The 16,834-nt window shown below is 38.0% G+C and overlaps 1 protein-coding gene across 1 annotated transcript; it reads right to left on the minus strand.

Annotated features, from left to right (window-relative positions):
* Positions 1 to 417: 417 nt before the first annotated feature.
* Positions 418 to 15,240, minus strand: TPCN2 (two pore segment channel 2; the record flags this gene model as incomplete). Its single annotated transcript, XM_010073237.1, has 18 exons — positions 418 to 489; positions 1,449 to 1,548; positions 2,200 to 2,249; positions 2,875 to 3,003; positions 3,087 to 3,146; positions 3,445 to 3,564; positions 4,637 to 4,723; positions 6,108 to 6,189; positions 6,491 to 6,588; positions 8,632 to 8,696; positions 9,070 to 9,135; positions 9,435 to 9,534; positions 10,883 to 10,955; positions 11,889 to 11,995; positions 12,261 to 12,377; positions 13,083 to 13,260; positions 13,836 to 13,912; positions 15,176 to 15,240. Coding segments are annotated over 18 exons (1,646 nt in total), but the record flags the coding sequence as incomplete, so codon positions are not given.
* Between the last annotated feature and the right edge of the window lie 1,594 nt (positions 15,241 to 16,834).

Here is a 16,834-nt window from a genome sequence, read left to right on the forward strand (position 1 = left end):
AAACATGCCATCTCAAGACCTTCTCAACTGAAAACAATTTTAGAATTGTTTGTCTGTATAATTTAACATAAGCAAGCCAGGGTAAGGAAAACTAGGCTACTGGTAGCATCGGATGAATTTTTATCTGAAAGTAGAATATCTAGCCTGAGGCAAGCACCCTGAGGAAGTTTCAAACGATCCGTTAAAGGCACTCCCAAAGGAAACCGATAAATGAGGCGCTGTCACTGTGCAGCCCGTAACAAAACAGTAGTTTGTTGTGGCTTTGCAAGACATGCGCTGGAGAAGAACTTGCTGATTAAGGAGAAATGTTACTGTTCACAGTGATTTTCAAGGAACCCTGTTTACTTCGTTGATCACGTACCCTTATCATACTGCTAACTATAAAAAAGGAAATTACAATCTCGCATCATGACTTACCACAAGGATTCCTGCAAAGGCTCTCAAGTTTTTCACCAGATCCAGCAATGTAGTAACAACCAAAGCCATGAACTAAAACAAAGCAGAATTTTATATGCATGACATTCATCACACTTCCAATCTGTATCAAATTATTTTTACTAAAAAGACAAAGAAATACCAACCAGGAAAGTGAACTATATCTTAATACAGGACATCTTTTATACAGTGATGTTTCCATGAGGGACTTAAAATGAATGAGCAATGCCATAGTCCTTGCATATGCCGACATTACGATATGTTTTAAATATACACAGGCACTGCGACTTAAAAGGCTATATGCCTAGTAAGTCCAGAATAGGAAAAGAATCATAAGCACCCCACAGCTCCAGAGGGACAGCTTCATATTTGATCCACATCGTTTCTAGTTTACACTTCCCACTGACATTCTGGCCTCTGATTACATCATGTAGTTATTTATCATTTATTGAACTACGATACAAGTCCTGCACCTGACATTAATTTGGGCTTAGCTTTCCAGCAACTCTAAATGCAAGATTGCAACAAACAACTCCAAGTTATTTCAGATTCAAGTACAAGTATTCTGGTGGAAATACCCACACTTGGAAAGTGGAACAAGTGATTCATCCCAGATAACCCTTTGCATGACCAAAATGTCTGGCAGTATCTAGCAGAAAGCAAGTCTATCGCCTCCTAAATTCTTCAAGGATACCATACCCACTCATCTAGTTAAGATTGAAGCACTACAGAAGCTGCACAAGTGTTTCTGGATGTATTTGCCCAATGTAGAGTACTAGTAGCAATTGCAGTGACATTGACAGAACTTCCCTGCCTCCTCAACAGAGAAAATCAGCTAAAGAGAGAGTGAGTTTGTGAGGTCCTGTGCAATAGCCTGGACAATCAGAACAGAGTTATAATCCCACCCAGGTGCAAGAGAATTTCAATCTACTACATGTTATTCTAAAAGACTTTAACAACATTTATAATTTGACCAACAAAGAAATGAGAAGTGTGGAGGGATAAACAAACACCTTCATATTAGGAATAATCCGCAGGAACCTGAACACAATTAACATGTTCACCAATCGCACCATATCCCACAGGGATAACAAGCCCATGAATTCGGGTCTCCTAGGAAAGATGGAAGAAAAAGAACAAATCAGAGAAACAGCCCATGACAGAAAGACACAGTTAAATCTACCAGTCTGCAGGGAACTGTAAGTTCCCCACAGCTTTTGGTTAACATGGCATATTAAAAAATTTGGGGGGTGGGAAAAAAAGAGTTTTATTTCCTCATGTAGACACTCTTTATAACCTGTGACTGACTGCATCCAGGTTTGGAATCCCCACCAACCAGGAGGGGTTGAAGGTGCTTCACCAGCTGCTTAGGAACTCATATAATTGGGCCTATGGACAAACTGATACTGAAACATACTAGGTTAGTAGCTGGCTGTGTATGTTGTACCAAATTCCTTACTGCATCTCAATAAGCATAGGTCTGCTACGGTATTATTATACACAATAATAAAAATGCATCCTTCTCAGAACAGCAAAACAACTTTTTTTCTATGAAATTTAAAAAATAATTTTCTTTCACTTATGCATATTTCATAGCCTCTAGTGACTACAAGGGTGAAAAATTCTACTAGGTTTGGTAAATTACGAGCTGGGCTGACAATAATAATGTCATGCATGACATAAGCACTTATGAACAAGTGTGTCTATTCCCCTGACACACCCCTGACACGCAGCAAAATGCAACAGTTCACAGAGATTACATACCAACCAGGATGAGGAAATCCATACACAGCAAAAGTTGCAATCTCTAAAACCTTTAGTTAGGGAAGAAAAAACAAAGTCAAAAACTTATCTTGTAATTTCAAAATTACCTAAGTTTCTTGACAGGAAACATTTTCAAGAGCTTTAAGCTGCTAATTTGACTCACTTAAAAGCTCTGGAATTGTCATATTTGACTAGGTATTCCCCAATTTAGTCCAATGTGCACACATCATTCAACAGTGCTACACATAAGGATATACAATGAATTACATTAACTGTGAATTTGGCCTCATCTGCCATATGGTGTCAGGCTTTTCCCAAATAATGATAATAATCTTCTGCCACTTTTTTTTTTCCCAAAAAACAAAGTGATTTTGAGCTATGTAACAGAATTCCTTATGTAATTACTCCAAGAGCCGAATGTTTCCAAACATCAAAAAGGCTGCTTATAAGAAAGTTCACCTTTTCCATCTATTTGAAAAAGCCTGCCTCCAGAAAGGAGACCCTAAGAGAACCATTTGCCACCAGCACGTTCAAGCCACTGAAAACTACAGCATTGGCTCATGCTATTTAACTCAGCATATTAGTATTGAATATAAAGCAATTCTGCTAGCTCTTGTGGTTCCTAATCATCATAGTCAACAAATCCAGGAATATAGAAGTTAACAAAAAGCTTACCAGCAAAATTACAGTTAGAAGTCCATCAAATCTATTGCTTGGGTATGACAAGTATCTTTTCAAGCCCATTGCTAAGATTTTCAGCAACATTTCCAGCAGATAGTACAGGATGAAGAAGCAGTTGATAGCCTTCACCCCCAAAAATAAAAATCATGATTAGAACTGTCACCTCAGGGAACAGCAATATCTGGAACAATACTGTTGCATCTTACCCCCAGGAAGAAGTCATCTCTTTCAGATGGCTGCTTATCTGCATCCATCACCAAAACCACCTTAAACAACAAGAAATATTTTATGAATCCACTGCTTTACTGTGACACAGAACAGATTTTTAAGCACAGGGACAAAAAGAGTCTTTTTTGCTTTGCACAGACATTTTCAAGCATCTCAGAATATATTTTTTAACTGCAGGTATTCTCTCCTAAGACTTTGCACCACTAAAGCATGCCAAATAAGGACATTTGCTACAAAATGTGGCTATCAGAGACTAAAGAACAAAAACAAAAATGAAGTTCCTAGCAAGGGAAAACAAACAAACAAACCAACCAACCCATCCACCCTTTTACTTACACAGATAGAAATAATGTTTGCAAGGGCTACAACATTCCCCAAGTAGCCAAAGTAGGGATGGCCAAAGGCAAACTGCATTTTCTGCATAAAACGGGATTGGTACTCTGGACTGGGAGGATGCTGAAAAAAACACAAAGGACTTGCTGAGACACAAAGCATAAGCATTTTAATAATGACGGAGGGAAAGCACATCCAATCTCAGATCTAAGAAAGATCTTTTCAAAGCAAAACTTCAAGACCACGTGCTAATTTTGACATTTCAGTGGGAAAGTGTTTTCAAGCTCTGGCTACTAGCAGCAAGAGACCATTTCTGATTAGAAAATGGGTTGATGATTATGGCACAACACAAGATAATGGCAAAGAAGAATGATAATTCAACATCTATCCAATGCCCCAAGCAGGTAAACTAAACACCAAACTACTAATCGTATACATTCCTTCCCCATGTCCCAACATTTAATCTCCCTTAAAAGATTCACAAGTGTTGCCAGCAAACATAGAAAAGAACATTTCCAAACCCTTGAAAAGTTGGATTTTTTTTTTTTCCTTTTCTTTCTCCAAGTGGAGAAGACTGCTTTCTGCCCAGCTTCATCTGAACATTTGAAGAATCTACTTCATTCTAATAATAATAATAATTCTTCATTCGGGGACTGGAGAAAAGATTTTGCCTGAATATATCTAAGCATTAACCTGCAAAGACTAACATATAGTAGAGATGCATTGCCTTAATATAGGACTGACAGAAGACAAATCCCTCGCATTTCATCAAAACCAATTTACTACAGAGGTACTTACTTCTCCGCAGCACTTTTTAGAAAGTCTATGCTGTAAATCTAACTCTTATTCCCTGTAATGAATCTTCCTGTTAAACAAAATACATACACCGTGCCCTCATCTATTTTGTCTGGCCAAGGCACTTAAAATGCTGACAGAACAAATATACAAAACGCATGGTAATTTCACACTACCTGCCAGTCCCAAACTAATGCTATAGAAGTCCCCAAAGCAATGCCATTTGTGACTATAAGAGCAATCCATGAACAACTTAAAAAAAAAAGTGACACTTGATCACACCCCACATTCAACAAGTTGCAAAGTTTGTATATATGCTTTAAAGCAGAACACCACAGCTTATTTTTGCACAATCCACACTCAACTTATGATACATTAGAAACGATTGTCAGATACATACTTGCTTAATAGCATCTTTGTCTAGTTCTTCAAAGAGCTTCTGAAACTGGGCAGCTGACAGCTGGTCACAGGAGCACATTTTGAGTGACTTCACATGAAAGAGAAACATTCAGATCAACACCTGCAGTAGGTGCATCTTCACACACTGCCAACACCCTCAGACCATCTTAGAAGTCTAGGAATAGAGACGTTAATACAACCTACACCAAGGTACTAGAGTGAGCTTCAATATTGCTTTGCTTTAACACCAAACTGCCACGTGACTGTGGGATTTGCCTCATCTTTTCTACTCTCCCTCTCTGGGATCACATGCTGCTTAAGGCGGCACGTGCTTTTTGACATACTTGAATTTTCAGTCGCATCTAATATTGCCTTTATTATGTTACAATCCAAGGAATGAAGATACTATGTGAGTTATCACTGTTCTGCAGAAGTTACTACATGAAAGGATAGAATTATTTTCCAAATTGTTAACATGAAGATGACACTTCCATAGCATGCTAAGCACTAACTGCACACATTGCAAGAAAAGAAATGGAAAAAACCCACCAGCAACAAGAAGAAAAACTAAAACTTGGATTTGTGTTCCTAACTAACAATGCAATGGACAGGTCAGCATAACTACAGAGCAGGGCGTTTATTTTCAGGCAACTCTGTTTACACAGTCCCTATTGCAGACATCAAGGGCAAGTGATGCACATATACTTCTTCGTTCCACTTCCAACATTCACAATGGAGCCAGCCAACTGCTGATGCTATTAATCATCAGCTCTGAATTGTCACCTTGTTCTGACAGATCTCACACAATGGATTTCCAAATCCCGCTGCAATGTCGTTCTTAAAAAGCAACATTACTTCTAGATGATATTTCTGAAACCACACCAGTAATCTCCACATCTCCTATTAGAGCCAAATAATTTCTCTAGTCTCTGAAAATCATGGCATGAACTGCGACATTAATCAAGTCTTTAGTTAAGCAAAACCACTCTCCCTGTAGCTTGATACAAGTATTAATACCTAGAGGGAGCAGGGCAGCTAAAATCAGGTGGAAAAAAACATTTTCAAACAGCAGAAGGAAGCTGCTATAGACAGCAGCTCTAGACCACAGTGAGAAATGCTTTACTTGCAGAGAGAAAGTAAAGCAGATGAAAAAACGAGCTCTGCAAAACACTTTTCATTACTGTATACCTCTCCAGAGGTGAACACATTCCTCATCATACCAACCAATGAAGTAGCAATCTTAAACAACCTCTAGGCAAAGGTTTCACCTTATGTTCCAAAACCAAAACACAAACAGACACTGAGCTGGGGCCTCTGCTCACACTCTTAAAGAAAGCAGCATTAAGAAAGCCGAGCTGAAAGCTACTACTCCTAGATCAATGGTGTGATTAAGCAAATTTCAGTTTCCACAGCTGTCCCTTCAAAGGGCTTGACAGTCACCAACATAAAGACTAAGAAAATCCAGTTCTTACTCTCATGATGGCTTGCTTGCAGCGAGAATCCATTTCAACCTTCTGCAGCACTTGTAGTAAGGCCCCAACGCTGACATAAGACCTATTTAAAAGAAAATAGGATGGGCCCTGAAACAGATAATTGTCTTGATGCTAAAAAATAGCTGTTTCAAATGCATTCCCGCCTCCTTCCTTTTTTGAAAAGCAGCTAAAATCGGAAGTAGAAATAAAAAGAAAACAGACCCCATAAGAGTCCCAAACAAAGTGTTATACACATCCAGCTAAAGAAAAAAATAAAATAAATGGGATGAGCAAACTGCCATTTTTCTACAAGGGATCTTCAGTAAATACATAAACTGCTGTTTTCTCCTAGATAATCTACTGCTTCAACATTCTCCACTTACTGTTGTGCATTAGCAGGAGTCTCTTTCAGGGAAGAAAGCACTTCAAACGCAGCCCGGATTCCTAGTCGCCTCCTGAAGAGGGAGGACTGAACTGATTTCTGGACAGTAAAAACACAACAGAGGAGACAATTTACTTACACTTGTTTAAAGCAAATCCAACTAGATGATACAAATAATGCCCATCCCTTAGACAGAACCTACAGCAAGCCTCAGAAAGGGCTATTATCTGTTCAACCAAGATTTTTTTCAGGAAGGCAAGATACTGTTTTCTTTCTCCCACTGCCAAAGTCCCCATCATTAGCCGCTACATCCGGTTGTCCAGATACTGGGTCCAACCACACAGACACTCGACAGTTTAAAAGGAATACCAGGAAGAGTTGTGGGCTGGAATCAGTGAAGCCCATTCCTACAGAAGGACTTGGGGAAGATCAGGGCTACCCAGCTCGTTATGCAGTACTATGTCCTCTGGTCAGACAGTATACTGATCCTCTGGCACACATCCCAGATTTGTGATTGGAGATCAGAACAGGAGACCTCCCTAGGCCTCGCTCCCTTGAAGAGCTCCACGTACGAGAAGCAAGGAAGCAAGCAAACAAGTCTCTGGAGTTCAAGTAAACATCCAGGTCACGGTTTATTTTTAATTCAGGATTGCATAGGCACATGCCTATTCTGGAGACAATGGCAAAGCTCGAGTATTCACAGAAATTCATACTATTGTGCAAAGAGAAGAGTTTGGACAGGTTGTCCAACTCCAGCTTCTTGCCAAAAAGAAGAAACCCAGAGCCACAGTTTCCATGCTTCATTTTTTTCATAGTGCCCACTTTCAAACTCAGCTCCTTTATGGGGAGTCAGATTATGGCATACTCTCACATGGGAAAACAGGAAAATGGAGAAAGAAGGGAAGAAAGAGCAGGAGGAAAGGATAACAAAGATTCCTCTTTGCACATATTACATTCAAACACTCGTCTCCCACAAATGGGTAGGGGCCATTCCATCTGTGTGATATTGCTTAAGTCTTACTACCCAACAAACTCCACCATCTCTGCAACTCTACTAGAGCAGCTAATATTTTACTTTCCCCCCCAACCCTCAGCTCTGCTTCTCCGAAGGGCTGAATAAACTATAAGACTATGTAAGTAAAGGGGGATAATTCCTCTCAGATGGGGCAGCTGAACAATCTCATACAGAAAACAAAAGCAATTACAAAAAAAAATCCAGAACACACTCCCAGTTGGAGACAAAACAACCAGTGCACATAATGCAACAAACAACATTGCACAGCGTGTTAATAAAAGAGAAAGAACTTCTAGTGATGAGCTTAATCACCACCACAGATTGCATGGTCCTTCAACAACATACAAAAGTTAACTTACTTTGTCAGCTTTTACTTCTCCAATACAGACACCTGAGTCAAAAGAGGTTATCACACTACACATCACATTCATATTCCACAAAATGGAGCGGGGAGAATCACATGAGAGGCACATTAGAGTACTCCACAGATGACTGGCATTGCATGGAGAGTAAGCACAGGATCCTATTTTTGAGATTGGACACTACCAAAAATAACTACTGTACCGACTGGCAACTGCTTCTGGTACAAGTCAATCACAAGGTTCAAGTCCATCTTTTAGTTGGCAGCAGACTGCCTTAATCATTCTAACATCACACCCACCCACCACAGTAAGGATGAAGTAAAAAATACAAAATGTGAAGATTTAGTCAGCGATTTTTTTTTTTTTGAAGGCTTCTGGTGCTGTGCTAGTCAGAGAAATTAAGCGCTAGGATTTGCAACAATAGCCATTTAAACAGTATAGCAGGTTTTCTTCACAGAGACCAAGTTTAAGCTACTTGTTCACTTGTCCTTATTCAGTTCTATAATAGTTTGACTTTTTTTTTCCTATATTAGTCAAAGTTGCAGATCCACAGCATACACGCAAGTATAAAAGCAGGTAATTTTGTCACGGAAGGCGATCAAGCTACCACAGCATATAAGGGGTAAAGAACCTTTAGTATCTTAAAACTGAATCGACAACCAGGATGGGCATACTGCTTTAATACACACATGAAACTTTCAATACTTGGGGCTTCCCAGTTTTAAGGTTATGGTAGAACACAGAAATTAGGAATGCTTTACTCACCAGAAGGTAACCTCGAAACTGGTTGTATATTATTGCTGTAAGCAAGTTCATCAGAAACAAGTTGCCTATTGGAGAAAAAAGGCAGTAAGAATTATCAAAATACATTTCTCTTTCTCAAAGAAATTTCAATGTATATACTAAATCAGTTGTAAAATTTTAAAAGGATTAGTTTCCTTGTGTTTGATTTCCAAAATGTTTTTAGTGTTTGAATATACTGTAATAAATCCATTCCCCTATGATCTGTTACTGAAAAAACCAAACCATAAGTACCTTCCAGGACAATTGTCTTACAAAACACTATACAGTAATTGGAAGAAACACAAAAAAACAGAAATTTATTATGAAACTTCCCTAGAAAGATAAAACACACTGTAGCTAGTATGCACAAGTGTCAAAGTCAAAGTGCATTGAAATTACTGAAGACAAGAGGTAACTTACCTAATACAGTAAAGAGTATGAAGAAGAGTGAATATGCTCGATTCTGAGAATATGCAGGAATCATCACTATATCAGATTGAAAAAAAAAAAATTAATTTAATGCTTAAGATGAAAACTGAAGACCTCTATTAATTCTTGGCAATTGGTAAAAGCTCTTATATAGCTCCACTTTAGAGATATATATACAATTATAGCAAAAAAAGGCAAGAATCAATTTACTAAAGGCACGAAAAATCTTCACATAACCTTCCTCTCACTGTATTAAGAACTATCAGCTGAAAGAATGGTTATAGCAGTCTGAAGATAACCTTGCTCTATTATTCTTTGAAAAGAGAGACAACAATTATTTCTGAAAGATTGCTCACCATCGGGATTATTTGCAGTAGTTAGCAGGACCAGCAGTGACGTCAATGAATCCGGCAAATTCCGGAAATAGCCCACCCACTCCTTATCCTGCTGGCCATCCTAGTCAGAGAGATGTTCATTGTTAGAGAAACACTGAAGAATCACTAAAACTGTCTTACCAAGGAAGGGGGGGTGGGAAGAAAGGAAAAACAGTCAATAATCAATTTCTTACACAAGCAGATCTACAACAGAAAAAAAGTATAAAAAAAGCATAAAAAAATAGGTCAATGCATAAGAATAGAATACTTCACTTATTAACAGTCATTAAAAACCATAAGGAAGAACAGCAAGATAAGATAGACACAGGAAGCTCAATATAGAAATTATATCTTGCTAACACCTTGGACCCAGGAAGAACAATAATGTCACAAACAGACAATATAGGAATCCGAAGCCACCCTTGATTGATATAAAAAGCATTACCTTCAGCAATTGTCCTTAGAGTAAGGACAAAAAAAAAATAAAAATCTGAGCATAATACATTAGATACAGGAAGTTTAGGGGAGAGGGAACATACCAAGAGCACTGGAACACAAAAGTGATTTTAACCACAAACTTTCAAACTTGCTTTTTGGAAGCAGGAAGAGAAAAAACAGAGGAAAAACCAACAAGATCAGAAAACAAAACAGAGTAATGCAGGCAAACACAGGCAAAAACCTACCAAGGCATGGCCAGCGATATCAGTATTGGAAGATAAGAAAACACAGAAGAAACTAAACTTAGCAAAAAGCTAGATAAGGAAGAGAGAAGATATAACTGATAATATGAGCAAAAAAGTAAAAATATTAAGAACAGCAAAAGATTAAGAACACCAAACAGCACAGAAGGTTTCAACTAAAGCAGAGAAAGTAACTCAAAGAATCAAATTGGAGAATTGCATAAGAAAGCCCCTTGTATAAACAAACTTTCAATTTCTCATCTGTGATAATGGCATCAACACCAGTAATATGCAGGACCATAAACAAATAAAGATGTCAACCACACTTTAGCATGGAAACATCTACCTTTGCTCTGAGCAGCAGAGCTAGACTAATAAAATAATATGCAACAGTTTACAGCAAGACTGAAGGATTCCAGTTGTGGAGTAGGAAGGAGTGTTATCACTGAAGAAGCAAAGCACAGCCTGGAAAAAATTATTCACTCAAGGATGAAGAGATTCTAACCCTATTCTGAGGGGCCTTCTAATGCACACTTAGGAAAACAGCACTATATGTGGATACTATGCACACGTTAAATCTCTCTAAATGGACTTTAAACTCATCCTAGTAAGTATGACAAGGTAACACAACCTTTTCAGCGGAAACAAGTTTCACTAGTTTGATTATAAAACTAGACATGCAGCAGCTATGCACGTAAAGAAAAAAAAAACACCACCAAGATCTACCAAAGCATAAATATAATTGGTTACCTTCGTTCGAGCAAACAGCAGCATGGCAAACATGGTAAAGAGAGACAGATGGACAGCTAGTAGTAGAACAACACTGTTTGAAAGAAAACATATCATATGCATTAATACCAACTTTATCTTATTCTTAATATCCTTTGCTAAAAATGCAAAAGGATGCCCTATAAAGCAAGGCAGGGGTATCTTTAAGAACCTATATGGCAATAACAGAAGATTATCTAAGTTTTGATTCTGAATAAGAATCACACTTGTTCAGGACTCTTCAGTCCAAGCTTAGACACTTAGGTGGTCAATGACATTCTAACACTTGTTTTTCTCAAGTTAGGATCGTATTTATACCCTCTGATCAAAATACAACACCTTGACTTGCACATACCTTTGATTCTCCTGGGACTTGTTAGTTAAAAAGTAACAGGCAAGGACAGTGATTTCTGTTAGCTGTACATACACACAACTCCTGTCGCAGGAAGAGGTCTCTTTCAAAAAGCATCATTACAATTTCACCAGCTGGGTTTCCAGTTCAATTTTTCTAATGACAGTAAAATTTAACACATACATGGCTAAAACCATTTAGAAATGAAAAAGCTGAAGCAAAGTACTCTGAAGATGTAAAGGAATCTTGGTGTGTGGCACTCACGACTGGAAGACAAGTACACATGTGTCTACTTACACCTCTGAGAGGCCACCTCAGAGAAACATAGCAGAGATGTTTGCCCAGATGATGCCTCAGTTCTTCCCTTACAAGGTTTCATGTAACGTATACAGAATTTAAAAACCCCACTCAACTAGCATCAAAAACCTTATCTGTCACATACAGACTCACATTACATGCATTCTAGAGAAATTTCACAGACTAAAGGAATCAAAAAACTTAACACAATACTCCATCCATTACTACTTGATCTCACCAACCACTTAGATAGACCATCAAGAAGGAAGCTACTCAGATATCACACTCCAGAATACTAATGGTTAGTTGTGAAAGGATATTTTCTACACTGTTACCTACCTTGCCATTTCAGGCAATGTGCTGTTGATACTTTTTAATGTTTTCTTCATCATAGAAGAATTCTGAAGGAGAAAGAAAGGACGAAGAATTCTTCTTATTCTCACATTCTGCAAAAACCAACACATCAGATACTTAATTTTACTGATGAATTCACATCTTATATTAAGAATCAAACACAATCCCTTGAGAAGTTATATTAACCAAACAGCTTCTGTGTTTCAGCGTATTATCCAGCTATCCAAGACCAAACTGAACCACCTCACCCACCCCCCTTAATTCTCCAATATATCACATATGCCCTCCTGACTATCCCTTCGCAGGTTCTCCTCTGCCACTTTCCATAACTAAGTTGCTGATTGTTTCTGTTCTTACCTCTGTGCAGAAAAAACTCAGAGATACAACCCAATCAGCAAGGGAAACAATTAATGTCAGTATATAAGCGACCAGCCATTTATTTTTCCAAAATTCTTCCCATCCAATTAAGTAACTCTGGGGAGAAAAAAAACCAAAATAAACCAAAACAACTTATTTTAATAATAAATTCCAATATCCTAACAAGTCAGCACCAAATGTTTTCCAAGTATTTGTAGTTTTACACCGCTGCTCATAAAGAGCTCCCTAAAATTCAAACAAAAATGCACTGATCAGAGAATTTTTCTACAAGAACTAAATAAAGCTCAGCAGAAGTGAGAGGTACACACAGTCTGTGTGAGAGTAATCCTCTGAATGCAAGCAAAACATCCATTTAACAACCATAAAAAGATTTTTCTAGAAATAAATATCTAAAGAAAAGTTCAGTTTCTGATCATTTTCATTTTGTTTTAAATAAACTAGTATACATTTGATTATGATACACCCCAATTTTTATAGCCTAATAGAAGAAACTAAGCTAAAAATAACTGTATTCTTCACAAAATTTATTTCACTTATTCCACACAAACATGAGTTTGTATTTCCTAGGTTAAAAAAATAAGCAGCAATTTTTTTAATTCAGAAAATGTGCTTTCTAATTTCCCCAAAAAGTAAGGCTTTTATACAGCAAAGCAATCTCATCATCCAAATCCAAGATTCTAATAACAATTCTAAGACATTTCTCCCAAAATACAAAGTGGAGAAAAGCCACACTGACTATACCGACCGAGCTGCCCAACACACCTAGTATTTCATTCAATACCAGATGAATGTGATGCTCACCTTCACGGATACATCAACCAAGAACACAAGAAAGCAAAGCAGCTCAATGCTTTCCATTAGGCCACAGGGAGGATTCCACGCAGGAAGGCGGTATCGTACATCTGACGTGATAGTAAGTGAAGAAGGCTTTTCAACGAAAGCCAAAGCCAGGATTACAGTAATGGTTAAACTCAAAATCCTGTTTGGATAGAGATGAAATTGAAAAAAAACAACAAACACCAAACCCATTACATGAGCCAAATGAGTAACAAAATACTTCCGGTAAAGCAATTTTCTTACAAGTAAACCAAGCTTAATAATACCATATTTAACACAAATGGGTTAGATCACAACACAGCACTTGATTGGCATGCTGTTGCCTGCATTAGAATAACGTAACTGCTGACCAACAAATAACCTTAGGCAGCGTTCTTTTGAAACTAACATCAGCAAACAATCTTGCTACTATTTAATATGTTTAGAAATAGACACCCAGAAAACACACAGTGCTGTAAATCACACAAATAGCCCATTCATGCAACAGTCCTATGGCTGTGCCAAAGAGCCATCCACATGATCACACTTTCATGTACCTTGTTGCTTTCCACTTCTATCATGTTCACATATAGTCAATCCACTTGCTTGCTACAGTAAGTTCTTATAAGAAGAAATGCACATTTAGCTAATTATTTAACAAAAAAGAGAGGAAGAATAATTTTTTTATAAAGTCTTACTCCTAAACAAAAAAAGGAAAAAATAATACCAGGTTCTTACCACTGGCAAGTTCTTGAATAGTACCATCGATAAAGCCACAGGGATTTGGAGTCCACACGGTGATTTATAGATCGATACTGAAGCAGAAGGCAAAAAGCATAATTCAAACATTACCTTCAGTCTGTGTCGAAACAAACATCAAGGTACCAAAATAAATCGAGCTCTAATTAACAAAGCTTAAGTCTTGAGCCAATTCCAGTTTCACAATAAGATAAAGAAATTATTGTCTACGTTATTAATTATTAAAGCGTCACCAACGACCATAGCTGTAGCCTACATGCATGCAATGGGAAAGTTTCTAATGAAGTTTTCCTAATGTAAAGACCACATAGGCACTCAGATAATCAAACTGTGTGGCAGTCAGATAAAGCAAGCATTATCATAATTACAAATAACAGCATCTGTTAATAGTAATTCAGTGCCTATTCTACTTGCCAGAACAGTCCACCCATTTAGTTTACCTTTCCAGCATTCATTCCATTCATGGATCTTCTTTTGTCTTTCTCTTACAAAAACCCATAAGATGCAAATAATTTAATTCTGAATAGGTTGAGAGACCTCAACCTAGCTCTTGAAACAAAACATGCTTTAAGTTCAAAGAATTACCCATAACTCTTCAGAACGGGCCTACTTTTTCTGAAATCTGCTCAGCCCCTGCTCAGCAGCTGCTCCTGGGCTGCTGCTGCTATTCTGCCTTCGCTGAGAAGTATCCGCTTCCAGAAAGGTGTGCGTACCTTAAATATATCTGATCCCCAGAAATCTCCCAACCAAAAGGTATCTGAATGCAGCAAGAGAGCTCAAGAATTGCCCTCCAGCATTTCCACTGCCTTCAACTAGTATCTGGGAGATAACAGGATCCAGGAACATGCAGTAACAGTCAGTAAAGGAGAGACAGAGAATGAAAAGCACCAAGTTCAATTCAAAAGAATTCCAGCTTCTCACTTGAAACTAGCTTTAAACTCTACCAGCTCCTAAGCTATGCAAGTGGTCGGATATAGAGGCAAATTACAGGGTTTGCTCAGATAGTTTCTTTTAGCAGTAAGGCCAGTCACTCTCAGAAAAAAACCCAAAATGAAAAACCACCCCACAAACCAGCATCTGTTTCGACAACCATGAAGAGAAGACACTACCCAGTTCATTATGTGGAAAAACATGTTTCTCCTAGACAGAAGTTCACTAAACTTGCATACCACAGGAATTTGGAATTCTGATTTTGCTTTGTAAATCAAGACAATGTTATGTGGAAGTTGCCTGAACACATAAAAAATTAAAAGCTAGCAGACTGCATGACAAATATCCAGCATGGGAAGGATAATAGCCAACAAACAAATTATATTTACCTGTATTGCATCTTCAATAAATACTATGGCTTGGTTTATATAGAGGTCATTATCAGCTCCAGTAGCTATGAAGTCAAAAAGAAATAAGAATCACTTCTTGTATTTTGGATAAAGAATACAGCTTGCTTATTAATTAATAGAAGCTCCACAACCATGGTTCTCATGACAAAGGGCATTGTACACACAAAAAAAGTAAAGAGCTAGCTCCTGCCACATTTGCTCCGTCAGTAATGTGTACAGGCAAGTGAAACTGGAAAAAAATCAGACACTAATATTCTATGTATTTTTACTTTTGTTTAATAAAGGCAGTAAGGTTTAGACTGACCTTGTTTTCTCTAAAACCAACAGAAATCTCCAGTCAGATGAGAATAAAATTAAGTTCTTTTTTATTTTGTCCTTAGAGTTATTACCATATCAAGCAGATCAGAGTTCAAGACACAGAAAGGGGTGAAAGTACACAAAGTGAAATAAATATCACTAAATTAGTTACTATGCAACATTGCAAAACTCATTAGTAATAAGTCCATATGAAGATATATGCATAAAGAATAAAGGGAAATTGGGTTCACTTGAATTAGGACCTTTGACTAACTAACCTGGCAATTAAGCCAACACCAGAGACACAGGCAGTTAAGGCCAAAACGAGGAAGAAAAAAAACACAGAAGAGGAAGAAAATAAAAAAAAAAAAAAAAAGAAAGGAGAGAAAGCTGAGGCTAAAGATATGAAAAATACATGCTAGCGTAACTTTCCCACAGAGGGGAAGAGGCCCAAGGAGCACTCCATACCATCTCCTCCCAGGAGACAGCAATCCCAGCACGGGAAACAATGAGAAAGAGTCAGCCCCAGCGCCAGCACAACATTCTCTAGGCTCCAAGAAATGCCAGGAGCACCGTTGATCTAAGTCCCAGACAATTTTACATTCCACATGATTCAGTGGCATCAATTTTCTACAAAGACTGCAAACAGTTTTTGAATGTCACTATTTATCTGAGCATAAGCAACAACACGGTTTTGTACTGATGCTGATATGAACCATGGTGCAAGAAAGACTGAGCATAAACAGGAGACAAGCTAGGCTCAGGCAATAAAGATCTTATCTTTTTCAAGAAATGACGCGCCAGTGAAACAAAAATAAAGTTTTTTAAAGGAACAGTGGTAGTTAAAAGGATAAAAGCTTTAAGTTCTTGGAGCACACAGCCAGCCTGGCCTGGATCCCAATGATGTTGAAAGGGCAGAACCTAAGCAAATCTTTTTAATACAAAACTAAAACAGGGAAATTACCAAGAAATATTTACTTCAGCAATTTCAGTTTTGTTTTGTTTTAAAAACACATTCTCCATGCATGCTACTGAGGATAGTCGATTTATTCTGCGACTCTTAGTCAGAGCAAGTGACCCTTAGTCACAAGCGATGATTAAAGTACCGCTCGGTTGGGGCGTGCGGGGTTTATTTCAGACCCCGCTGCGCTTTGGACACTGAACAAACAGGCAACAGAAGGAGAAGGTTCGCCGAGGGGATGTGATACCCTGAGAACAGAGAACCTGAGCTGTCCAAAGGAGCCTTTCCCGGGGAACTGGGAAGTGAGACCTCTAACAGGCACCGGGTTAGAGGAAAAAAACAAAACAAAACTTGTCATCACCTTAAAAAAAACAACAAAC

This window comes from Pterocles gutturalis, unplaced genomic scaffold (genome assembly GCF_000699245.1).
Source record: "Pterocles gutturalis isolate BGI_N339 unplaced genomic scaffold, ASM69924v1 scaffold23971, whole genome shotgun sequence".
NCBI lineage: Eukaryota > Metazoa > Chordata > Aves > Pterocliformes > Pteroclidae > Pterocles > Pterocles gutturalis.